This window comes from Symsagittifera roscoffensis, chromosome 6, assembly GCF_963678635.1.
Source record: "Symsagittifera roscoffensis chromosome 6, txSymRosc1.1, whole genome shotgun sequence".
Classification (NCBI taxonomy): Eukaryota; Metazoa; Xenacoelomorpha; order Acoela; family Convolutidae; genus Symsagittifera; species Symsagittifera roscoffensis.
In genome coordinates this window covers 49,797,170-49,824,518 of record NC_087067.1, presented here as the reverse complement: position 1 = coordinate 49,824,518, position 27,349 = coordinate 49,797,170, and the positions used below count along the sequence as shown (strand labels likewise).

The following is a 27,349-nucleotide window of genomic DNA, read 5'->3' as shown; positions in this document are numbered from 1 at the left end:
TCAATATTGCGTTGCTTCGTTTTTGTGTTCCATCCTTGTGCTCCAAACCAAAAGTTTCGCCAGGGGTAGCTTTCGCGAACACTGCTGAGGCTAAAAAAGCAGTTAAGCCTTGTAGGCGAGCGGAAGAAAGACCAAAGCCATCATTGACTGCCGGGACAACTGCATGCAAAAACTGGTTATCCTATATTTTTGCTTTTGTTATCTTACATAATAAGTTTCTTGAACTTCGATCGTGTAAATCCAAAAAAAAAAACAGTTCGCAAAAAGCAAAATTTTGTATTGTATTTTTTTTGAGTTTTTGCTTGCAAAATCAAAACTTAGGCAATGAAACCCATGCTATGCACCCAGTTTGACAAAAAATTCCGAAACTACTTCCAATTCAGCTATTTTTTTATGTAGCAATTTTTTACGATAAGATTTGCCTCTATGGATTTGATTTTTTCTGACCAAATTTTTATAATTGATCTATAATTGTAGTCAACTCCGTACTTCTGGTCGTTCCTAGGATACACATCTCACCTTTTTCTGTGTTTAGGCTAAGACCATAATTTTGCATATTTCTGTGTTTTCAGCTCTCGGAGCGCTATCTTTTCGCCACCGGCTAAACTTTCACCATATAAACACTAAACGCTCATTTTTTATCCAAGTTTTTTATGCTACCGTCTGTATTGTTTCAGTAAACAAGATTGAAGCCTCGGGGTCTCACCACGTGGTGTTCCGTCTTCCCCTCAATGATAGATTTTAGAACACGTATTTCCAACACACAGAGCGTTCTAACTTGAGGTTTTCAAGATTTTGATGAAACAAAAAAGTTTGAAGGATTCTAGCGGACTTCCAGGCTAGTCTAAAGGAATACAACCACGTCAAAAAGTTTTCAAACTAGTGATTTTGATTGAAACAAAGTTGTATGAAAAGAATGGAACAAGAATAGAACTGAATCTAGAGACTCTTTCCGACTTACAATATGCATTTCAAGCCGTATGTTGGTCTGAAATTTCATGAACATTTCCGGTACACTTGATTCTTTTCTCATTTTGATAGCAGAAGTATCACTCGCCATGCTCAGAATCAATCATGCGATGTTTCAGATCTTTAAAATTTGGAAGAATCCATTTTGTTGCCTGCTGAAAACATTCAATCGAACCTTGACATAAAGTCCTAGACAATCAATTAAAGCGAACGTTTAATTAGTCAAAATTATATTGAAAGTATCAAAACCTATTTATTAGAATCATTACAATATGTACAACTTTTAAGTCTTTTTCAATTATTGTCCTCTCAATTTTATATATCCTCTGTCTATATCTGAGAAAATCCGTTTATATGTTTGGCCACACCAAGAATGTTCTAGAAGGTTCTAGAAGTTCTGGCTGAGGACGTATGCGTTCTTGTCCGGATTTCCGTAGTAGTTGTCATCTTCGTCACTCTGCTCAGTGTATGAGATGTACATACAGGGAGCACAGAAGGAGACGAGAAGGACGAGGATGGTGAAGCATACAGTGAACCAGAACACCGTAAACACCCACCCCAGACTGATGTCCACCCAGTCCCCCACCCGCATCACATGAGTGGCCAAGGCAGCAGACGCCATGATGAAAAAGCCTGACAAATAAAATCAGAAAACGGGTGTCTTTAACTATAATATGGAGGTTCATTACTAGGTACAAAATTCACATGTGCTTATTAGTAGAATGCGTTCTTCATAGTATCATAGGAGGAGATGTTGAATAGTCGAAAAGGATCCCAAAAAAATATAATATCTATAATAAATTATTTTCCAAGTGTTTTACAGTTAGTACACTTGGGAGGACGTCAAAAGCAGTGAGCACCTATAATTCTCTGTGCAACGCATGTTTTTGCTAGAAAAAGAGAAAAAAAAATGGTTGAAATAGCTGTATCATTTGAATCCACCTGTAATTCAAATTTCACCATCTAAGTTCTTGTTGTGTAGTATGTACAGTTCACAATATCACAATATATATTATATATGTTGAGGACAGACGAGCTCAATGCCAGACTAGTGAAATACCAGACCAAACTCAAGGTCAGACTTGAGCAATAGAAACCTAATTAAAGGTCAACTGGTATAAAACTCAATGCACTCAGACAAGGTCAACTGGTCTGCTGGTATTTGATAAACTAATTAATTAACTGGTAATTAATTAACTGGTACTATTTGATGCTCAGTTTGTCGTGTCATTTTAAAAACACAATCTCAATTCATTCTTCAACAATCAGTATCTCTTCTCTCTCCTCAGTTGAAACCTCAGATAACTCTCAAACCTCTATCCCCTAGTCCTACTTGCTCTAACTCTGAATCTTAACAGGTTATGGGCCCAGATTTCTAAACTTTTTGATTTAATAATTATTTGATTTCTGTCAGAGTTTTTTTTTAGCTTTTATCTAGCCTTTAGCAAAGCAGAGATGGACTTGAAACTGGCTGGATTCAGTGGAAAGTCTGAAGATTTTCCAGCTTGGTCGACGAAGTTTGTGGCACTGATGCATACCAAAGGCCTGTTCAGGACTGTGATGGGCAATGACGATCTACCAGAAGCTGAACCTACGCTACCTGAGAATCCGAATGCTGACCAGATGACGGCGTACAACACCAAGATGCAGGAGCGAGCTGTGCTGATCCAGCAGAGGAAAGACAACCGAAACACAGTGTGGTCACATCTAGCTCTGGTCCTGAACAACACCACACTGATGTACATCAAGAACGACTACGTGGCTGCGGATGGCTATGGCGATGGGACGAAGGCCTGGAGACTGCTGCAAGAGAAGTTTTGCAGTGTGGAGAGGCCTACAGTGGTCAGTCTAGTAGGCCAGCTTGCGAAGCTGCGCCTAGGATCAGAGGAGGATCTCGATGACTACTTCGTTCGAAGTCAAGAGCTGATGACGCGGCTGAGTGAAGCTGGGGAAGCAATTACGGACACACTCTTCAATGCGCTCGTGATCAACGGACTGCCTGACAGCTTTGAGCATTTCGTGGTGCAGGAGAGCTTCCAGCCGGCCAAGACTTTTACAGAGCTGAGAACGAGGTTGAGGAACTATGATGACTCGAGACGAGCTCGATGTGGAGAGAAGACTGGGAATGGACACATAGCTATGCAAGCTGTGAGGAAGAAGAAAGGAGCGTCGGGTGGTGGCTGTTTTGTGTGCGGTCAGAAGGGTCATTTGGCAAGAGATTGCAGATCCAGAAGTGACAGTGGTCAATCTGGTGCTCGAGGCAGTGGCTCGAATGAAGCAAGTGGTCCAACTTCAAGGAAGCAAGGGTGCTTCAAGTGTGGACAACAAGGACACTTTGCAAGGGACTGCAAGCAGGCAAAGACAGGGTTCTTCAGTTGTTGTGCAACAACCTCAATGAAGGGAGATGATCTCATTGTGGATACGGGATGCACCGATCATGTAGTGCGCGACAAGGCTGTCTTCTCAAGCTTTGAGAAATGGGATGAGGGGACAACAGTTGAGAATCCGAACGGTACAATATCAAAGATTGAGGGCATAGGCTCGGTGGAAGTGGACATACGAGACTGTCAAGATGTGACGAGGAGCTACACTTTCCACAATGTGCTGTTTGTGCCGAGCTACAACGTGAATCTGATGAGTGTGAGCTCAGCAATAGCTAGAGGGTCTAGTTTCAGCTTTACATCAGACTCTTCTCATCTTGTGGCACCGGATGGTCGACGGCTACCAGTGAAGCAGCGCGGCAAGCTTTTCTTCCTGGAGTGCAAGTTCAAGAGGAACGCGATGACTCTAGCTACGAAAGCGAAGATGGAGACAAGTAGTGCAATGCTGTGGCACCGAAGGCTGGGGCATCTCAACAAGCATGATCTAATATCAGTTGTTGATGTCGGCGAGCTAGGGTTCTGCGAAGTGTGCACAGCTTCGAAGATGCACGAAGTAGCAATGCCAAAGAAGACAGAGAACAGGGCAACTGCAGTGGGGCAGCGGGTCTTCAGCGACATCCAGGGACCATTTGAAGTTGCGAGCATGCATGGAGCGCGCTATGCCGTGAGCTTCATTGATGACTTCAGCCGTCTGGCAGTGGTCAAGTACCTGGTTAAGAAGAGCGATACTCTTTCGAAGTTCAAAGACTTTGTAGCTGAGCACGGAACACCGAAGTGCTTGAGAACTGACAACGGAGGTGAGTATTCGTCGAATGCTTTTCGGATGTTCTGTAGAGAAATGCAGGTGAAACAGGAGTTTACAGTACCTAATACTCCGCAACAGAATGGCGTGGCAGAGAGGTACAACAGGGTGATAACTGAGATGACTCGATGTCTACTGGCCGATGCAAAGCTCTCAAAGATGTTCTGGGTACGAGCAATGTCAACGGCAGTCAGGGTTCGCAACTTGTGTCCTACATCCAGCAATGAGCATCGCATTTCATCAATGGAGATGCATTATGGGAAGCCATCGAAAGTCAACTACCTGCGAGTGTTCGGATGCCTGGCGTACTACCTGGACAGAGGAAACCGGCGGAAACTGGATCCGAAAGGCAAGAAGAGCAAGTTCATTGGTTATGACGAGGAGAGCAAAGCCTACTTGCTGATGGACCTGGAGACAAAGCGAGTGGTACGAGCAAGAAGCGTGACGTTCAATGAAGACATCATTCCAGACGACTTTCTGGTAGACAGTGAGCAGTCACAAACACTGGGTCTATCAATCGAGGGATGCATTGATGTAGAGGAAACTAGCACGAAGACCATCACTGAGTCTACCAATAAAGCGAATGATAGTGGAGCAGCAGCTTCAGTGGGGGTTACGGAAGATGACCCAGTCGAGACTGAAGAATTGGAACCACCTTCCACAGAGCCTCCAGAGCAGAGGCCAACAGAGATTCCAGAGCAGCGGTCAACTAGAACGCGGAACCCTCCCATCCGATACGGACTGGCTTACACTCATGCTTCAGTGATAGCACAAGAGCCAAGAAGCTACTTGGAAGCAGTATCTGGACCAGAAAGGGAGCAGTGGCTAGCAGCTATGGCTTTGGAGGTGCAGTCACTGAAGGCAATGGGCACCTGGACACTTGTTGATAGACCAAATTCTCGCAAGGTCATTCCTGGACGCTGGGTGCTTGCTGTGAAGAGAGATGCAATGGGACAAGTGGAGCGGTTTAAAGCCAGATACGTGGTGAAGGGTTTTATGCAAGTGGAAGGACTGGACTTCAATGAGACCTTTGCGCCAACCTGTAAACCAGAAACAAAGAGAATACTACTGGCTTTGGGAGCGCAAGATGATCTTGTACTTCATCAGATGGACGTGAAGTCAGCCTTCCTCAACTCGCCGTTAACAGAAACTGTGTATATGGAACAGCCCGAGGGGTTCAGCAGCGGGGACAACCAAGTGTGTTTGCTACAACGCAGTATCTATGGGCTGAAGCAGGCAGGAAGGGACTGGTACCAGACGCTGAGCACGTTTCTTCTGGAGACTGGTTTCACTCGAAGCACCAATGACTTCTGTTTGTTCACGATGAGGGGAATGGATGATGCTATGATCTATGTTCTAGTATGGGTGGATGATATCATCATTGGCTGCAAACTGCAAGCAGAAGTTGACAGGGTGAGGGACCGATTCACTGACCGATTCAAGATGGATGATCGCGGTCCATTAGCCTGGTTTTTGAAAATGCAGGTCAAACGGGCACCTGGTTCTGTTACTGTGAATCAGTCTCGCTACATTGAAGACTGCTTGGAGCGCTTTGGGTTGGCTGACTGCAAACCAGTAGGGACACCAGCTGATATCAGCACTCAGTTGACGAAGAAGGACTGCCCTGGAGCGGGCTCAGAAGAAGCAGTGGCAATGCAGCGTGAGGACTACAGAGGCATAGTGGGCTCGTTATTGTACATAGCCAAGCAAACGAGGCCAGACATCCTAGCTACTGTGACTCAACTTTCACGGTTTCTGGAGAATCCTGGGAGAACACACTGGGTGGCTGCTAAGAGAGTACTGCGATACCTGAAAGGAACCAAAGATCTGGAGCTGTGCTACATCAAAGATCCTGATGGGTTCAACCTTTATGGTTCAGCAGATGCTGACTGGGCTGGTGACGTTGATGACAGAAGGTCAACAACAGGCTACAGTTTTCATGTGCAGCGGTCAGGAGCAGCAATCAGCTGGAGTACCAAGAAGCAACCTACTGCAGCAATATCTACCAGCGAAGCTGAGTATCAAGCAATGGCAGCGGCTGTTCAGGAAGGCCTCTACTTACGATCCCTACTCAATGAGATGGATATGACGTGTGATGGTCCAACTGTGATCAACGAGGACAACCAGAGCTGCATCAAGATGTGCAAAAATCCCGTAATGCAGAAGCGTACAAAGCACATTGATGTCAAGTATCACTTTGTCCGAGAGCGGGTCGAGGATGGAACATTTGCGCTCGAGTACTGTCCAACCGAAAACATGGAGGCAGACTTGTTGACGAAATCCCTGAGCAAGGCAAAGGTGGATCAACATCGTCGAACGCTGATGGGTTGCAGCCTGACATTGGACAAAGCCAATTCAGCCTGAGTGGGGGTGTTGAGGACAGACGAGCTCAATGCCAGACTAGTGAAATACCAGACCAAACTCAAGGTCAGACTTGAGCAATAGAAACCTAATTAAAGGTCAACTGGTATAAAACTCAATGCACTCAGACAAGGTCAACTGGTCTGCTGGTATTTGATAAACTAATTAATTAACTGGTAATTAATTAACTGGTACTATTTGATGCTCAGTTTGTCGTGTCATTTTAAAAACACAATCTCAATTCATTCTTCAACAATCAGTATCTCTTCTCTCTCCTCAGTTGAAACCTCAGATAACTCTCAAACCTCTATCCCCTAGTCCTACTTGCTCTAACTCTGAATCTTAACAATATATACATAAATATGCGCGAAATCCAATTTTGAGTTTTTTAGTTTTAATAATTCTGTTTTATTTGCTAATCCGTATAATAGAACTTCATACTGCAATACCGGTTCCACGAATGCTTTATAAAATCGAACAATTTTTCTTGATTGAAAACTATTCTCTAGTGATAAATTTTGGCTGTGAGCTTTGAGAGTTTTTTTATTAAGTTGAACTATATGCTGCTTATAATAGTGAGCTCCTAATCTAAATTTATTTTTTTTTACAAATAACGAATTTTTTTAAACATGATGATTTTACGAATCGCAGAAAATCTATGAAATGCTATCATACCTGTCTAGCCATAGTCCATTTGTATCCACGAATTTCACCTAGCTAAACCTTAGGATTAACAAAATCGTTGCAAAAATTTTGACTTCAAAATTGTTTTAAAATTCTTCCCATGTTTTTGTTTGTTTTTCAGATCATACTTTCTAAATCAATTGCTAATAATTATTATACCACTTCGCTAAGCAGTTCCATATTACGAAAAAAATTCGTTTATTTTGTTTCGTTCAGAGGTATTTTGTCACCCGTTTGGTCTCATTCTATTTAAGTTTTGACCATACGCTCCCCAATGCTACCTAGTCAAAAACAAACACCTATAAACAATTAAATCAGTGGCTAATCTTATGCATATTTTGTACCAATCAACGAATACCACTTTTTCACAAAAAGGGGTTTTTCAAAGAAACCTTTTGATTGTAAGGGAGAGCGTCTTCTTTCTAAGAGAAGCCTGAAAACGAATTCTTAGGTTCATTGAAGCTTCTTCCAGTTAATCATGATAATTACGAGAATCTAAGTCAATAATTTGTGTGGAACTTCAATGTGTGACTAGTGATACGAAGTAAAATTCATGGTTACTTTAACGGTTAGTTTTGCCAAAATATGAACTTTTTCAATTAATCGCTTTCGGGGAAATAAATAGCTCAGCTGATAAATAAATTTGGTTTCAGGAAGTGCAAAATTTTTGTTTTGCTTACGAAAAATATCTTTAAAAAAACTATCTTGGATGTACAGCGAAAAGGGCAGTTAGAGATGGCAATGGACTGCTTGTATTATTTTCTAACATTGGAAGAATGCGAGATAGAGATGAATGCTGGTGACGATTTCTCTCCTCTTGCACGTGTTGGCCACACTGGACACGATGGCGAGGATGGAGAGCAAATGGGCGAAGACCAGAGCCACTCTCGCAAACGTCAACTCATTCATCCTCGTATCGTCAGACACCACCACGTCACCATCTGCACACAAACAAACAAGACATCACAACACAAATCAGTTTACAATTCAGTTTGAGTTAGATGCTGTATTTATCCCTAAGGGAAAGGACAAACATACAAGCAAGATGCTCAACTGTTGCTCAGCTGTTGCTGAAGTAAATGTTTTTGGAATTTTTCTGGGCTGAGAATATTTACATTAAGATAGATAAAAGTAAAAACCAAAATCTCGAAATATACCATTCATTTGCCAGAGTTCTACAGATATTTTTTATGGTGTGTAAGGAAAAGTTTTTCAAAGATGAAAAATCAATGAGCAGGGTAAAATCCACTCTGCAGAGCTTCTATGGTAAACGTGAATCCAATTTCAAATCTGAATAACAAAAATGATCCTATCTGGCCGATGCCCTGAATGTTTTGATTACAAATAAACGCATGTGATCTAAGTTTAGGAATTGTTTTCCATTTGCAATGACAAGTAAAAAAAGAAAACTTTGAGTCTCATATTAAAACAAATTTTGGATCAATTGCCTTGTCTCAATTCATTTTTGAATGTTTTCTGAACTCTAATAATTCGCCGTTTACCTTACGCGTTAATAAAAAAAGTTTTGCGCAAAATCGAAAATTTTCAAGCCCCTTAACTGATTGAAAAGTTGTCGCAGACATGAAAACTGTTCATTATTAGGCTCGAAACATCAAAATCTTTTCCGGTCCCCTTTTTTACTATTCACTTTTGGTGACGGACCAGATATATCCACTTTTGGTGACGGACCAGGGGCGGATTTAGGGGGTGGGGGGAGGCGGACGCCCTCTTCTTCAGGGATTCGACACCCTGCCGACCCAAAGGGTCCCCCCTTTGGTACTTTTTAAGAAATCCACTTTTGGCCGACCGACCCTAAAATTTTTCTAAAGGCGCCTTCGGGGGGAGCGCGCGCCGAAAAAAACGCAATTTTTTGGTCAAAATTTTCCAAAAAGTGCCTAAAAACGCCTTTTTTGACTGTTTTTTTTCAAAAATTTGCCTGCGGCGCAGAAAAATTTGCCAAAATAGGGGCAAAACAATGCTCTCGAGAAAATCCTAGATCCGCCCCTGTGACGGACCCTAAAAAATTTTTTTAAGGGCGTCTTTGGCGCCGATATATACTAATTTTGAGGGGCGAGCCGAAAAAACTCAATTTTTTGGTCAAAATTTTCCAAAAATATTGCCTAAAAAAGCCTTTGCACAAAATTTGGTCGAAACGGTCTTCTTAGTGCTTTGGGAAAGCTCGAAAAATCAATATTTGGTCGACCTTAAAAAAAAGGTTGTCAAAATTTTCGAGTTGTTTTTAATAGAAATCCCCTCCCCCCCCCCCCCCCCTCAAGAAAATATTAGATCCGCCCCTGCTCACTGTTGTTTCTGAATGCGTATCTAGTTCTTATAAACCACACCCCCCTTCTCACCTTCGATCATTTCGCAGTCTTGTTCGTCCTGGGTGCACTTGTGCCACAAACCATACGCCATATCCTTGTCCATAGTCCTCAGCTGCACTGCCAGATTTTCCTCCTGGACCACGAACACCTTCCAGTCGAAGTAGACGAAGCCAGGCATGTGGCACAAACACATTAGGATGAAGGTCACGAATTGAAGGACGGCAATGAACCCAAACAGCACAGATCGTGTCGCCATGGCTTAGATTATTACGTAATATTGGTCGAACGTTGTCTGGTTACACTTTTGGTTGATTACTACCAGGGGTCAGGGTCGGTATTACTCAGTCCGTCCGCTTCTTAAAGTCACGTTTATGAAAAAAAATCGTTTGAAATCTGATTGTTTGATTGTTTGAAATCATATCAATTACCAAAAAAATAGTGTGTACCGAAAAATTAATGTGTAAGTTCTCAGCCTCCTAAGGTCGAAAGGTCAGTGGTTCGAGACCCACCTAAAAATAACGAATAAAGTTTTGTATGCAAGTTATAATTTAAGGTCAAAAAAGCGGTTCCCAGCAATGAGCAGGATATCTTATTGAATGTTGGCCCTTTAGGTCGTCGATAAAAGATCTCATTGATGGCTGGACTGGTTTGGGCGGACTAAGTACAAAGATTCGATACTTTCAACTATGCAGAAAATAATATAAGGAATAAGTGAAAGTATCTTTAACTTTAAAGATAGTTGTGTTTTGTTTTGCGTGATACGACTGGAATTTTAATTGTAATGAATAACTGGTCGATTTATGCGTTATACTAAAAAAAATATAACAGCCAACTTAAACTCTAAAGCGTATAATGGTTATAGAAACGCACTTTGAGGTATGTTCAAACGATAAACCAGACTGAAAAGCCAGAGAAAAATTACCAAGCAAAGTTAACTGGAGTACATTAGTCGGTGTGTTTAAACTCATTTGAACAGCTTACCTTTTCAATCTGCAATGTGCGTTTTTATACCGATCAAATCAAATTTCAGCAATTCATGTAATGAACACGGTCATAGCATGTGTTGTTTGGGACACACCTTTTGCGTTGATCCTTTTCTTCATTTGCATATTAATTCGCGAAAATTAATGATGCGTAAAAAGTTTCTTTTTTTTCTAACAAACACAAATAAATGTTTTCGGAAAACTGTCTACGATTTTAAACACGTACTGCGGGTATAGAATTGTAGAGTTTAAAATGCAATAGATTTTTTTTGTTTTCAGTTTTTTAAGGACACCGTAGCCTATGAGAAGGGCCATGAATTTATCTTAAAAGCCTTCCTGTTCTATGTCGGAATCATTGGAATGAGTGCAGTTCTAATTGCAAAAGCAGTACAAGTTTCATTAGATAAAAAAGGTTGAATCGTTTGTTTAAATCCATCCTATTCATGTTGAGATTTCATTATGATCGCAATGCAACGCAATGTATCTGGTGTCCTCGTTTTCATCGAAACTTGTAATGCTGACTTGTGATGACTATGTATCTGAAACTGATAATTTCAGTAAGTAATTTTTACGCAATTATTTTTGCTAGTGGAAAACCAGTTTTTCAACTCAGCTTCAAAACGAGCTTGAGACATAAGTCTCAAAAACTGATTGGCCACAAAAAAATCAAAGCTTGAGAAAATGTCGTAAAGTATTCAAATTTTTTGTGAGGTGATATTTTGTCGCAAAAGATAGCATTTAAAAATACCACAGTTTGTTCAAGAGCAATTTACCATAATCGATAGAAAAAAAAACGTGGTCATTTGGTTGGTGTGAGTTGCTGAACCCATTTAGTTCGAATTAGTTTGAGGAACAAAGAGATTCAGTTAGTATCAGGCTAACATTTATACACAATTATTCTCTAATGTACTATCTCGGAAGCCTAAAAACTATATAATACAGAGAGGCGAAACGAAGCTTTGCATCACTTGCGATACAACGCAAGCGCAACATTACAAGCTAGCGAATAGAAATTGAGACGGTTATAAAAAAATCGGAAAAATGACTTTTTTAAAATAAAAAATAGTCAAAAAACAACCACCAGTATTTATTCTATTACTGAAGCTTTCGTATTTACTGAGCGGCCACCCAGGTCGAGGTCCCAGACTCATGTCCAGACTTTCGCGACAAAATTTTGGCCTGTCCAGACTTTCCAGACCAAAATTAGGCATGTCCAGGCAGATACGGCGCGACCATGCGGCTCAGGAGACGGCGTGACCGCCGCGACCAAACTTAGCCATTTCCAGACTTTCCAGACCCAGATGGAGATGGCGCAACTTAAAAAAGTTGTTCAGGGCTTTCTCGACCGAGGTGGAGACGGCGCGACTTTCGCGACCATGGTGGATACGGCGCGACTCAGGAAACGGCGCGGCTCAACAAGCAACGGCGCGACCGGCTTGGCCAGCGCGACCAAAAAGTGCACTTTCAAGACTTTCGCGACCGAGGTGGAGACGGCGCGACTTTCCAGACCGATTCGGAGACGGCGCGACCAATAATCATTTTATCGCAACCGTAGTGGAAGCGGCGCGACCTTCGCGTTCAGAGTGGAGATGGCGCGACTTTCCAGAACAAGGCGGAGACGGCGCTACTTTTAGACCAAGGCGGAGACGGCGCGACCAATAATCAATTCTTCACGACCAAGGCGGAGACGACGCGGCTTTCCAGACCAAAGCGGAGACGGCGCAAATTTTCGGACCCAGACAGAAACGGCGCCGTTTTTCAGACCGAAGTGGAGGTGGCACGACCACGATTGTATTCCTCGCAACTGAGGTGGATACGGTGCAATTTTCCAGACCAGGGTGGAGACGGCATAATTTTCCAGATCAAGGCGGAGACGGCAAGATTTTCCAGACCGAGGCGGAGACGGCGCAACCAAGAACTAATTCTTTGCCACCGTGGTGGATTTAGCGCAAATTTAGCGATCAGAGTGTAGAAACGGACAAATTTTTTGATTGATAACTTCATTTTCAGTAATTTTTTTTGGATCATATCTTAGAGAAAAAAGCGTCTAGACCAAAACCACATTTAGTCAAATTGGTTGATAGTCTAATGATTGGCTATGACTGCTCCAAAAAGATTAAAAGTCTTTTTTGGTATCTAAGTAAATACGATAAGGGCTTCAATTTTTTCCGGTTTTTGGAGGTGAAAAGTAAAGGTTAATTGAAATTGAGGAAAAATCTCTCCGTATCCACCTTGGTCCTGGGGAATTGTTTAATGATTGCCGCTTCTCCATCTTCGTCTGGAAAGTCGCGCCGCGTTCGCCTTTGTCTAGAAATCAGCGCCGATACCGCCTTGGTCTGAAAAGTCACGCCGTCTCCGCCTTAGTCTGGAAAGCCGCGCCGTCTCCACCTTGCTCGCACCATCTCCATCTTGATCTGAACAATCGCGCCGTCTCCGCCTTGATCTGAAATTTTGCGCATTCTTCACCTTGGTCGTGAAAGTTGCGCCATATCCACAATGGTCGCGTCGCATCCGGATTCAGACTCAAATTGCATAATCATCCCAAGAGTTTGAGTCTGGAAAGTCTGGACATAAGGTCTGGAAAGTCTGGATATGAGTCGCGCCAAGGGTCGCGCCGCATCCGGATTTAGACCCAAATTGCATAGTCGCGCCGATAGTTTGAGTCTGGAAAGTCTGAACATACGGTCTGGAAAGTCTGGACATGAGTCGCGCCAAGGCGGGCAATGCATCGCCATACCCAAATAAAATAAAAAACAGTTAAACTCAATTTTAAAAAGTTGCTGAAAATCATTGGGAAGTAATGTACAACCTTTTTGTATTGATCATTGTTGAGCGTTATGCATAGATTTGAAAAAATTAACAAAAATGTTGCAAATGATGTGTCCGAGCATTTTTTTTCCAAGAATCACTTTCTATATTCCCAAGTGGATTTAGGCTAATTGGGCCCTCAGTATTTCGAGCCCTGGCCACTAAAAATTTCCGTCCATCTTTACTTTTTTTTTAACAAAATTCTGTTATGGCTGACAACAAAACCAAGGAAAAACGCAATTTTTACAATTGTGAGGGGAGAGGGCGCGGTAGAAAGGCGCATTTTTTTTGATCAAAACAATCCAAAAAATGCCTGAAACGTCTTTTGAGAACTGTTTTTTTTCATCGCAACATTGCCTGCGGCGCAGCAAACTATGTCAAAATAGGGTCTTTGTAGGGTAATGCGAGAGCTCAAAAATCAATTTGGTCGAGCTAAAGAAGCCTCGCCAGCTTTGAAAGCTTTTTGAAACTCCGCCGCGCCCTGGACAATATTTGGATTCGTTTGTGTCTTTGTGTTTGATTCTTCAATGCGATCTTCTTCTTCTGTAGAAACACATAGCAACAAAAATTCAAACAGGTTTTGCAGAAAATTTGCTCAAATATTGATTTCGTTTCAGTATAAATGACTTTTTAAAATGACGTTTTAATTCAGGGGCGGATCTACGATTTTCTCGAGGGGGGGGGCGGATTTTCAAAAAATTTTCCAAAATTTTGACGACCTTTTTTTTTTTTAGGTCGACCAAATTGATTTTTCGAGCTCTTCCAAAGCACTGTTTTGCCCCTACTTTGGCTAAATTTTCTGCGCCGCAGGCAAATTTTTGAAAAAACAGTCAGAAAAGCCGTTTTCGGGCAATTTTTGAAAAATTTTGACAAAAAAATCGCGTTTTTTTTGGCGCGCGCTCCCCCTCAAAGTTAGTATGTATTGGCGCCGAAGGCGCCTTTAGAAAAATTTTAGGGTCGATCGGCCAAAAATGGATTTCTGAAAAAGTATCAAAGGGGGGACCCTTTGGGTCGGCAGGGGGTCGAATCCCTGAGGGGGGGAACGTCCGCCCCCCCCGCCCCCCTTCCTAAATCCGCCCCTCCTTTAATTTTAGTTGTGGGAATGAAGTTTTACATTGAATTGCTTCCATAAGTTTTCATTTTTCCTCAAAACAACGCGGAAATTGGAATATTATGTGCTACTGCACTGCAATCGGAATTTGACCCAGCAAGATTTTAAATTTGCTTCTCTTTGCGATATGTCGGGAAGCAGATCTATCAAAATCCTGACTGATGTTGAGGTTGTACTTGGATAAAAAGAAGTTTATTTAAAGCAAGTTAGAAAAAACAATAGCCAATGCTTCTAGCACCAATTGAAAGCTGGTAATGCACCGTGTGTTTGATGCCATCCATGCCTCTAGCAAGGACTCCGGAAACAACTCATCTAGGTACAAATGGGGAACTGTATTTTGGGGTGCAGTGGTAGATTGCCCATTTATGGTACTTGTGGTCCCTTCTTCGGCAGTCGTCTTCATGTAATGATTAGTAGCTTCGCTGGTACTGGACTGGATCGAACTGCTTTCCGAAGTATAGTCTGCTGCGTCTGTAGTAGTAGGTGAATTCTCATCTTTTTCCCTAGTTGATGCCTGGGTTTTTTCCAGTCAATATTCAAAAACCCTAATTGGTATTTAGTGGAAAATATATTTTATATTTTTGAAATTCAAACATGTCAATGTGAACAAGTAAATGAGTTCGAATAAAGTTTTCAGAATACAAAAACATTAGCGAAATTAAAATTTTTAGAGTTTTTACAGATTTTACAGAAATTTTACTGCTCTTCATGATATCTGACAGGATTTAATTATAAGTTAATTTAAGTAATTAAGTTAACTATAAAATTAATTCTAGAATTCAAGAACATCATTTCTATCTTTAGCTAGAACCTTGGGAATGGAAAAAAACCCAGACGTTGTTGCTTCTGTGCTACGAGCCTCGGGCGTTTCATTAGTTATTTCTAATGTTGTTTCTGATGTTTCCAATGTTTCCGATGTTGTTTCAAAAGAAGTAGTAACTGTTTTAGACGTTGTTTTTAATGAAGATCTATCCAAAATTGTAATGCTTGTGATTGTGGATTGGGATGTTGGTCTTGCAGTTTTACCGCGCATGAAGTTAATGTCCTTCGGGTATGAGGGGGTTTTGGCTATGCATTCGGCTTCTATCTTTGGATAGCATTTTACAGTATTATCAGCCGGAATATATGGGCAGACATCCGCAGAAAAGCATTGAGAGTTTTTGTAAGAGTAACACTCGGGATCTAAACCAAATAATAGCAGCTGATTCCTGTGAAAATTAGGTCGCAGATTCCTGTAAAAAATTTTCAAAAAGCGCATTCTAGTTTTGAGGGGGGAACCGAAAAAAAACTCGAATTTCTGGTCAAAGTTTTCCAAAAAGTGCCCGAAAACGTCTGTTTTGGCCTGTTTTTTCAAAATCTGCCTGAGGCGCAGAAAATTTGGTAAAACTGGGGTCTTTATAGTGATTTGGGAGAGCTCAGAAAATCCATTTGGTCGACCTGAAAAAAGGTTGACAAAATGTTTGAAATTTTTACGAAAATCCGCCTCCTTCTCGAGAAAATTCTAGATCCACCCCTGTTAAAAAGATACATTGACTTGATTGACGCACCATTTACAGAAAAAAACGAATTCGTTTCAATTTTTTTTTCAAGATATTTGGGAAACGTTTCGGTTACTTTAACGAATCTTGAATCAAGACTGAGGGGAGTTTTATATGGGTGAAAGGGGATATAAAATCCCAGATGATATCAATATAGTTCTAAGCTAAAATTTTCAGCAATCTGGAGTCTATTATTTTTTATAATTGAAAGTCTGTCTGAGCAATCTAACACAAATTTCATACCATTTAATACAAATTTTATACAGGTCTACACAATGACTGATTTTGGCTGCAATAGTGGTATCACTTGAAAGTTCTGGACGCAAAAAACAAGTCGCAACAAAAGGGCTTCGCAAAAAAATCAGCCTGGAATGTGTGGAAATAAGAGAAACGGACTATGGTCAGACAGGCTGCAATGTCTTTCATAGATCCTCTGCGAATTGCAGAAACCACAATTATTGATCCGACTTTCAAAGAAAACGGAATATTTATAATGTTCGGTATGGTTTTTTATTCAGTCAATTTTCGCCGATCGAAAAAATAGTTTTCTGTAGCCCATTGAAGATATCGATTTCCTGAGTTCAAAACTAAAAATATATTTTCCTCCAATTTTTTTGTTAAGTTCTGGAGGTTTGAAAATTGCATATTGGCAATGTTCTGAACTAAATCATGCGCGCTTTGAATAATTTATTCACACTTTCATATTGTCCAAAATTTATAGGTTTTCAATATTTTCTTTTCTCAAAAACAATTCGATATCAGTTAGGGGAAAGTCGGAAAATGCAGCGCTTTGCCCTGATATACCAGCAGTCTTGTTTTTATTCCGGCTTTCGTAACGAAAGTAACGGAATATTTGTGCTCGGGTGGGTTTCTTTTTCTTCAAACAATTTTCGACTTTTTAACCAGCCATTTTTGACAAATTTTGTTTTATATCATTCAAAAACTATTTTTGTCCTGAGCTTAGATTAAAAAAAATATTTCTCCTGTGAATAATTTTTGTAAAATTTTGGGGGTTTAAAAATTGTATTTTAACAAATTTGGGACAAATAATACGCGATATATTTGCGCTATTAACGCGTAAGCGGAGATTTAGTCCATCTTAGAAATCGTTCAAATTGGTTCAAGGAAGCTCAGATGCCAGAATTGTTGTGTTAATAGGATCAAAATCTGTAACTTTGTGTTTAATATGGGGGTGTGGGGGGATGATTTTCACAAAAAACCTCGGCTATTTTTCATTTTCCCCCCACCTGCAAATTTTTATAATTAAAATCACTGTTTACATTTTCCGATTGCCATAAAAATTGACATGCAGTCTAATTAGGCCAAGAAAGACACTTTGGTCTTCAAAATCAACCTTGTAAAACGACTCGTTACACTATGAAATTGATGCTCGTGTGAGGCTTATGTGAGGTGGGGGAAGGAAAAAGAGCCAAAATCTCAAAAAAAAACCATTAATATAATTTTATTTAATTTATTTTTTAATCCATTTCATAACTTTTTATTTTAATTACTGCTCTATGGACCTTAAAAGGCAGTCGGTACATTCAGGGATTTGCCCTGATACGAGCAGTCATGTCATCATTAAACCAGATGAATATCGATTTGAAATAAAGAGGAGTGGCTTTTTTGAGTACTGGGCTCTTTTTCCTTTTCTCCCACCTGCATTTTTTTTAATGTAAACTTAATGACCACATTGTCCGATTGTTATGAAAATTTACATACAGACTAATAAGGCCACGACAAACATATTTGGTCTTCATACTTGTGGTACTGCGGCGTTAGCAGTAGGTAACCTTGAGGACGCTTTGTTAGCTACTGCATCTGCAGTAATCGTATGTGCTAATTATATTTATTATGCTATTTTTATGTAAGAGTGGTCAAGGCCATTTGTTGATGCTAAAATCCTATAGATGAATTGGTCAGTGTTTTCATACATCAGTGTATCGAACAGTAACTAATCTCAGCTACAAACCTTGTTAACAAAACCAAGACCATTAAATTAACAGTATCCATCTTACTTTTTTTCCATAACACGCTACGCATTTTGGGAATAACACATGGCGCAGCCAGCAGGACTTCTGGCTCAGGATAATAGAACTGACATGGGAATTCCTGTTTTCTGGACCACAGCGAACTCCGATCCACCTTGGATTTTTAAGGTATGGTTCGATCAATTCCTGATGCCAGTAACTGTAAAAGAAAATGTTAACCCAGAAGTTATGCTGGAGGATCCTAAACCGGTGCTAGAGGAGCCGGAACCACGTCCAGAAACACCCAGAGAGCGTGAGTCCGCTGCTGCAACAGCAGCTCGAGAAGCACGGGATAGACTGTTAAGGGATCGAGTAGCAGCCGAGAATGAAGAAAGAAGAGAAAGAGGACCTAAAGTGGGTCATAATATTTACTACAATGAAGATCAAAAGCGACTAGTATCCAGGCGATTCCTTGCGTTCGGGACGGGAGAAAAGAAACGTTTTGTTCAAAAAAATCCACATGTTGAGATTTCGAAATTGGAATTTAAAGAGACGGTCAGATTAGCGAAGGAGACTTTCGAGAAATGCCAGAGTATCACCTATTAGCGTTATAAGTTATTTAATAGATCGCAGGAAAATGGAGAATCGTTAGAGGCATTTCATGCCGCACTAACTGCGCAAGCAGCCAAATTGGCATTGGACACTTTAGAAGATGAGTTAGTCAGAGATCTATTCATTTCTAAAATGCGAAGCCCAGCACTGCAGGATACACTCACGTTTGAAACATTACCTCCTGACGAAGTGTTGAAACGTGCTACTGGGCACTGCAACAATAACGCAACCGAGTTCTCAGATTAAAATCAAACAGGAACCGATTCTGGCAGTGGGAAACAGGAATCAGAATAATAGAAAACCCTATCGCGAAAGATATAGACGGAAACAGCCGGAAGGAAGGGCGATATCGAATCAATATAACGCAGATGATCAGAAACAATGCAATAGATGTGGCAAACCATTCGTGGATGGACATTTGAAACATTGTGCGGCGATGGGGAAACAATGTAAGAACTGTAATAAACCAAACCATTTGGCTCGGATGTGTAGGTCGCAACAAGTCAATGAAATAACCGAGAATACAGAGGGTTCGGAGGAAGAATGTAATTGGATACAAACAATTGATTCGTGCGAAGAATTTGAGGTTATGGCAATTGAACAAAAAAACAATCAGATAGAGATGAAAAATCGGTACATCGAAGAGAAAGTGAGGGGGAACAGAGGTAGTGAAGTTGGAGTTAATAAACTTGAAACGAAAAAGATTGACTCTCGGAAAAATTCAATATCAGGACGGATGAAATCATTGAAAGCCCAAATCCGAATTGATAATCAAATAATAAATATGACAGTGGACACAGGAAGCCCAATTTCATTTCTAAATTGGGCAGTGGCGAAGCAGGTTTTGGATTCGTCAGAGAAAATACAGTTTACACCTGTCGAAAAATTGAATTTGCCAGCACAATTCGTGGACTATAATAAAAGACCAATAGCAATATTGGGTGCTGTGAAGGCGAAAATACGGTCCGCCGGCTGGGAAAACCCGGGAGCTACGTTTCTTGTAACTGAACGAAGGACACGCAGCATATTAGGCTTAGACTTTCAAAACAAAGTGGGTATCACCACTACGCAGAGACCCGCTCCGAAGAAAAAATCCCGATTTGACATAATGCTGTGTGAACAGTCGGAGGCGTGGAAAGAAAATTTCTATGATGATTTCAATAACCTGTTTGACAGAAAAAGACGATCAATACATCATGTAGTAAGCACGACATTCAGGTACCCTCTCTGCCCGATTCAGGAAGAGGGGAGGAGAATACCTATCCATGTGCAGGAAAAAGTTGAAAAGGATAATGAAAAATTACTGCTAGAAGGACACATTCAAAGGTTAGATAAGTGTACTAGTGATTGTTCCATAGCCCCTATTGTCATCACAGTGAAGAAAGATGACTCAATTAAGTTGGCACTAGATGCAAAGCCCATTAACAGACAATTTTACAAAAACAAGTACCAGATGCCAAATGTGGAGGAGCGATTAGACGAAGTCAGTCAGATAGTAACTGCACAAGCAGCAGGTACTTTGTTTTTCACTGTGTTAGATTTGAAATATGCATACAGTCAGCTAAAGTTGACACCGCAAACGGCAAGGCAGTGTAATTTCAAAACCCCAGGGGGAAAAGCGATAGGTACATATTGATTTTTGACTAGATTCTACGGGTTGGCAGATATGCCAGCCGAATTTCAAAAAGCAACGGACCGAACGTTAAATAATTCTAAGAACACGTTTTATTTCTTGAATGACATATTGATCGTTCCAAAGGGATCGGAGCTAGAACATGAAAAACTGATAATTGACGTCCTAATGAAGTTAGATAAGGAAATCTTATCTCTGAAGTTGTCGAAATGTGAATTCCTTAAAACAGAAGTAAACTGGCTCGGACATAAATTTCAGAAAGTGGGGTTACCCCGAAGATTACGAAAACGGAAGCTGTTCTTAAGTTAAAGCATCCTAAGTCGCTCAAACAACTTAGGTCCTTCCTATGTAGCATTAATCACCTTTCGAAGTTTATAGCAAATGCAGCTAATTTGACAGACAAGCTTAGACCATTACTGCGAGAGGAAAATGAAAAGAAAAAATTGAAAAATATTAAAGTCCCAGTAAAAAAATTCGAATGGAGACTCGAATACACTGAGGTGTTCGAGGAAATAAAACAAGCAGTGGCAAACATTGCCAAATTGAACTATTATGACCCGGCTAGGGAAATTCGGGTCAAATGTGATGCAAGTCATAGTGGACTAGGGGCATCGTTAGAGCAACAAACAGGAAATGACGAATGGATTCCAATTTCATTCGCATCGCGCTACCTGAATAATCAAGAAAAAAAGTATTCTACTAATGAGCTTGAGTTATTAGCGGTAGTTTGGGCAGTTGATTGTTTCAAACATTACTTATTACGAAAAAATTTTGTAATAGTCACTGATCATAAGGCATTAACATCCGCCTTAGAAGGCAATCGTTCTAATAAGACCTATCAAATAAGATTAACGAGAAAGGCTGGATAGATTATTGCCCTATCAATTCAAAATCACTCATATTCCCGGAAAGGATATGGGGATAGTTATTTATCTCTCTAGAAAACCAACAGGAGAACCCTGGCCAGAAACAAAATTGGATGAAACTTTTGTGCTCACTTCAATTGAGTGTTTTCATAGAGCACTCGACTTTTTGTACAGTCGGCTGAATGCTACTGATGCAACAATTCAGAATGAATAAGTTCTAGAACATTCTCAGAAGCAGAAAAGAGATGACAAGTTGTCAAAATCCAGGCATGGTTGCCATTGCAACAAAACGGTCAAAAACCGAACAAAGCTCGACTGGAACGAAAACAATTGCGATTCAATTTTTTTGCCTATTAATAACGCGTTGAATCAGAACACTTTTTCTCATTTTCACTAGAGCAGTTCAGTCGGTCAATTTAATCCAAAACAGTAAGCAGATTTCAGAAGAATTGGAGAGCGAAAAACCAAAAAAGAAGATGGTGCGGATCGGAGACTGTAGGACACAGGAGGAGAGCGATAAATTAACAGAAGAAGAAATCACTGAGACTACTTTTCATCGAACGTGTCGGATAAGGAGAGGAACGCTGGATAGATCGGGATCAGACAGTTTTGAAGAAGATAGCTGTGCTGCACGAGCAGTAAGGGGGGATCAGGACGCAGAGGAGACGAAAAATTTAATATCCATTTGGGATCTAGTTAGTCAAGATAAAGAGATGACGGGAAACATCAAAGAGCTGGAGGCGGCAACACGGATGGTCACGAGTAGCCCAAGAGCAGGTACTCGTTCAGTTTCGCCAACAAAATCGATCAGAGAAGTGGACTTAACCATGGAGGATGACGATCACAGTCAAGAGGTCAGTGAAATTCAACCATCGAGAGGGATCAACAAACGACAGACTCAGTTGGAGAACTCATTGGCAGATATGGGAGATGTCGGGAGTTTTAGTTTGTCTAAATTATTTGACAAAACGCTGTTGGCCGAACTCATCTCTGAAGATGTGTGGATGAACCGTTTACGACGCGTAATAGAGAGGAAGGACCGCGCAGGATTTGAACTCATGGGCCCGTATACAAATCCGCTGTGGAATCAACTCTCAGTTATCAATGACTGCATCCTGGTAGACAATCGGCTAGCAGCTCCAATACAACTTCGTCCAGCAGTTATGAAGCGAATTCATCGAGGACATCCGGGGCAAGAGGCAATGCTTGACGTGTCGAACTATTTGTGGTGGCCCGACATGCACAAGGATAGCGGAGGAGTGTAGAGAATGTACTTGCTATGGTAAGAATGTAAAGTATATTTTACCAAAAAATTCCTCGCAACCACTGCCGCTGCTATCGCAGCCGGGACAGGAGGTTCCGTTAGATTACGCGGGACCTTTAGAAGATTATAAGGGGAAGAAAAACAACTTGCTAATAGCGATTGATCGTTATTCAAAACTTCTTTCGGTTAAAGAAACAAAATTAAGGGGGGGGGGGGGGAAATCCACTATTAAATTCTTACGGTCGTACATAGATCCGCACATAATCCCAGACTCGATAAAAACTGATCAGTTCTCCGGATTCAAAGGAAAAGCAATGAAAAAATTCTGCCTCGAAAACAACATAAAACGAAAGGTCTGCCCGGTGGGTGACCATCGCGGTTGTGGTCTAGTTGAAAGAACAATACAAACCAAAAAAAGGCGTTTGGGGGTGATGCTACTGGAAGAGAATGTAAAGTCAATTAAACTATGTCTCAGTACGATAATTAGGGACATGCGGTGGATAAAACAGAAAACCATTCAGAAGTTACCGTTCGAAGCACATTTCGGTAGATTACCAAAAACAGAGTTCAAAATTAGACGAGATAAATTTGTAGGATTCTCTGATCATTTAGATAAACAGCATCTGGAGAGGTCGGCATTAACTGCAAATCAACTAAAGAAGAGGATTGACCAATCTCGGGATTCACTCAAAATCGTCAAGAAGGGACAGAAGAGCCGGGATGTCAGCCCTATCTTCAAACAGGAGAACATGTCGACACAGGAGAAGAACAGAGCAAGAACTCTCCGGACCCTGTTAGAAGCCAACGCCAACTGGAATGCAGAACGGTGTAGATATGACGGACCCAGCCTACAACAATTAGTGGACGTAACCAGCACTATCGACCCAGATTTGCGTAAAGAGCTCCTATACTCATGGTAGAAGGGATTCGTCGAGGACAAATCAAAGGGGTCGGAGTGGAACAGTCACAACCTCAGCCGTAGAGACGAGACAAGAAAAAGTGGGGCGGCACTGACAAAACCGTTCAAAGGAAAAGTTATTTTTGAGTCACCGAAAACAGTGACAACCGCTGCGGGAGCAGTAAATCGCAAAAGCGATCTGGCAAAGATGGCGAGTTTCCCTACGAAGATACCCAAGGATGAGACAAACCAAAAGGAGAAGGCAAAGAGTCCATTAAAAGAGCCAAAGAGTAAGCACCAAAAGAAGGATGACGAGCTAGATGATGACATGGTATCGTAAGAGGAGGAATTGAACATATCGACAGCGAGACCTCTTCCAGGACAGCGAGACTGTAGTCACGTCGCGGGACACACCTGTTGGTGGGGGGCTCAATTTAGCAATAAAGCGAGCGAAGCCAATTCTCGGGGGTCCAAAGACACAGGGACCGAAAACACAAGAGCAGGTGGCATTAAACCCAATAGGGGATTCACAGGATAAGACGGACCGAACACCCAAGTCCAAAGAAAAATTGGACAAAAAGAAAGCTGCTATAGCAGCAACAGACGTCAGAGCACCAGGACAAGCAGAAACGGTGGACCAAACTGATCAACCGAGCAGTTCGAACCCCAAAGCTAAACATTCAAAGAAACGCATTACGAGGGACACTTCACCTAGCTCAATTTTGAATGCGTTTCAAAACCAGGACATGGGAGCCGAGGAATGGCAAAGTCTAGCAGACCAAGTTTGGACAAGAGGTCTGCAGAAGACGGCAGAAGAAATAATTAAATCGAGAACGGAAAATCAGACAGAGACGACAGGCAAACACGGATCTCCGTCCGGATTTTTGGACGACTCAATTGTAGATGAGCAAGTGGGTACGAGCGTGAGGCGCAGTAAGCGAGCCACGAAAAACCAGGGGCCTAAAAGACTGGGTAGCCCAGTTAAACATTCGGTTAAGTACATTAGTGCAGACGAGGAAGCAGACATCAATGAAATGGCTCTGGAGCAGTCTAGATACGGTTTGGCAAATGTGAATACGGATAAGAATAAGCCGATGGAAACCCGCTTGAAGCTTCTAGAACACAACTTATTTAGAAAGAAGCTTTGTTATACCGCACTGGACACGACGCAGCCGTGGAGTAAACAATGGAAAGTGCTTCTGGAGATTAAGAAACACTCAAAATAGAAATAAGGAAAACGGGAAAAACTTAAAATAAAAACAAAAACATCTCTATCACGAACGGGATCACAAAACTAAGCTGAAAAACTCGTATTATTACTATTTAGTTATAAAATTTTATATGTATTAGCTAAAATTTTATTGGTCCTTGGAGGAATGCGGTACTGCGGCGTTAGCAGTAGGTAACCTTGAAGACAGTTTGTTAGCTACTGCATCTGCAGTAATCGTATGTGCTAATTATATTTATTATGCTATTATTATGTGAGAGTGGTCAAGGCCATTTGGTGATGCTAAAATCCTATAGATGAATTGGTCAGTGTTTTCATACATCAGTGTATCGAACAGTAACTAATCTCAGCTACAAACCTTGTTAACAGAACCAAGAACATTAAATTAACAGTACTTTTATTCCATAACACGCTACGCACTTTGGGAATATCACAATACTCAACCTCGTAAAACCACTCGTTACACTTATATATTGAAGCTCATGTGAGGTGGGGGGGGGGGGGGGGGGGGTGAAGGAAAAAGAGCCGAGTACTGACCTACATAAGTATGGTTCCACAAGGAGGCAAAATTGAAAGTCATTCTGTACACACATATTTTCATTGTGACGATGTCTGTCTTGTTATTTTCCTCACAGAGTCTTGCACAATTTGAGACCAGTTGCTCCTTCCAGTTTGTGCAGTAAAACTCATCCGGGTATGGCCTGTCACACCACCAGCGTGATTAGAACAGTCATTAATTTCAGTTTACGCCACTGCTTTCATTTGAAATGTTATCTACGATTTTCTCGAATCGAAAATCATAATCTATGATTTTCTCGAGAGGGAGGGAATTTTATAAAAATCAAATTTTCGTTAACTTTTTTATACCAGTTAACTAAAATGGTATTTCGGAGTTTCAGACATTATTATGAAAAGACAAGCCAAAATGCAGTCGAGCTTTTTAGGAGCGCGCTACTAGTCATATTTATCGTATTGGCGTCAAACGTACGTTTAAAAATAAATGTAAAATAGTGCCAAAAAGGATCCATTGAGTTGCAGGAGGTCAAAACCTGAGAATGAGGGGACAAACTAAGCGGGTAACTCAAGAGCGCCCCTCCTCCTCCCCCGCCCTTCAAACCCGCCCTTCCCATATTAGGAAAATTTTTAGTTAGAAAAAAATAGTGGGAAGAACTATAGAAGAAATTTTTTTCTCTTCAGTTTAAGCATCTGAAAAAAAGCTCGTAAAGAGGTCTTTTTTGTCATATTCAAAATTTTTTAATGATGATTTTGATTCCGTGAACTTGAGGCAAACATAATCTAATAGTTCTCGGTGAAGTAAACATGGACAGGTTTATACTTGTTGGAATACTAGGAATCTAAGCCACATGCAGGGGCGGATTCAGGGGAGGGGATGGGGGGCGTTCGCTTCCCTTCAGGGATTCGACCCCCTGCCAACCTAAAGTCCCCCTTTGTACTATTTTCAGATAATCGTTTTTGGCTGGCGGACCCTAAAATTTTTCTAAAGACGCCTTAGGCAGAATATTTAGTAATTTTAGGGGGAAGCATGCGTCGAAAAAGCGCGAATTTTTGGTCAATATTTACCAAAAAGTGCCTAAAATGCGTTTTGTGGCCCGTTTTTTTTTAAATTTTTGCCTGTGGAGATTTTTTCGCAATTTTAAATTAATTTAAATTAAATTAAATTAACTTTGTCGCAATTTTGATTGTGTTTACCTACTTGCGCAAAATCCATCCAAAATTTTTTGAATATATTTTTAGGCGACAAAATCAATTTTTTTTGCGGCAGAACAAAAACCGTTGTAAATTGATTTACACAAACAAATGTGTTTCAAGGAATAGATTTTCATACTGCATATAATCTCTATAAAAATGGATTCAAATCGATTGCGATTTAATTTTTGTCACTTCCGGTTTACTGAATATTTCAATGACTTGAGATGCTTACCCCACTGATGACTTGACTCCACTAATGACTTGAGATGCTTACCTGAGATTTTTTATGTCTTAAGTTAGGGTAATTTACTAAAAAATGGTAGAATATAGCGAACCTTTTCAAGTGTGTGTGTGTGGGGGGGGGGGGGGGGGTGGTGAGTTGAACCTAGAAAATTTTACTTCAAAATGCGCAGCAGTCTATTCTGCAACTTAGTTGGTATGGTTTTCTTGGGTGCCGGACATCAAGCCGACGGGACTTCAAGCCGAATCGAAAAACAAGTGACTTCAAGCTTAAGTTATGAACTAAACTTACCTAAATTTTTGAAAATAAACATTTTACAGTAAAGAAAAATTGTGTTTTGAGGTGCTTGTAAGGTTTATATTTCGGCTTGAAGTACCTTCGGCTTGAAGTCCCGTCGACTTGTTGTCCTAGACCCGGTTTTCTTGTGTGAGGCTTGTATGCGAGGAGAAAAATGACTGTCCTGTTTTGGCATGTGTTGTCGGCCAGTTGTCGCAATTGTGCACAGAAGAAGGAGGAACTGTTGTCGTCGCAAGGGTTGTCATTGGAAGGGGAGGAGGAATAAAGCACACAAACTGTAATCAGAGCCTGAAGAGGATTTAGAGAAACACTGACACTAAAACTTGACGACATCGGGTCTGTTTCATCTAGCCATAGCCACGTGAACTATCTTGGAGCTATCTTACTCTATCTATACGGGTGAAATCCTGTCAAGGAAAATCATTTGAAAGAAAAAATAGAGACCATTCCAGGAGGTATTTCCCATTATAGCCCCCCCCCGCCCAGTCTGGTAGCAAAACAATACATACCCCCCTCCCCCAGTTTGTCAGTTTTTAACTGACTTACAAACAATTGGTGTGCTTTCATTCATAAGTGCTTTCATACTTGTTAGTACTGAACTAAGCGCTGCATAGAGTTTTGATTTGTGTATAAGAATGCACGTGTTGTTTCACTATGCATGTTTATTTG

General features: G+C 41.0%; 2 protein-coding genes across 4 annotated transcripts in view; both read right to left on the bottom strand.

The window, feature by feature from the left end:
* Positions 1-27,349, bottom strand: part of LOC134847972 (peroxisomal targeting signal 1 receptor-like) — a 199,633-nt gene that overhangs the window by 126,903 nt on the left and 45,381 nt on the right. The gene's annotated exons all lie outside the window — the stretch shown is intronic.
* LOC134847747 (uncharacterized) lies at positions 1,171-10,496 on the bottom strand. 3 transcript variants are annotated; one of them, XM_063864948.1, is made up of 4 exons: positions 10,200-10,496; positions 9,552-9,877; positions 7,965-8,138; positions 1,171-1,602 (listed from the first exon to the last, which is right to left on the bottom strand). In XM_063864948.1, the coding sequence occupies exons 2-4, from the start codon at positions 9,775-9,777 to the stop codon at positions 1,358-1,360; spliced, it is 645 nt and encodes a 214-aa protein (XP_063721018.1). In that variant the 5' UTR covers positions 9,778-9,877; positions 10,200-10,496; the 3' UTR covers positions 1,171-1,357. The 3 variants fall into 3 exon arrangements, with proteins under 3 accessions (XP_063721018.1, XP_063721017.1, XP_063721016.1); XM_063864947.1 differs by having other exon boundaries at positions 9,552-9,861; XM_063864946.1 differs by having other exon boundaries at positions 9,552-9,836.

Coding starts and splice junctions, on each gene's coding strand:
- LOC134847747 (XM_063864948.1), bottom strand. CDS start 9,777: ATGGCGACACGATCTGTGCTGTTTGGGTTCATTGCCGTCCTTCAATTC. Junction 8,139..9,551: donor AGACTGCGAAATGATCGAAG/GTGAGAAGGGGG, acceptor GTTTGTGTGCAG/ATGGTGACGTGGTGGTGTCT. Junction 1,603..7,964: donor CTATCTCGCATTCTTCCAAT/GTTAGAAAATAA, acceptor TTTATTTGTCAG/GCTTTTTCATCATGGCGTCT.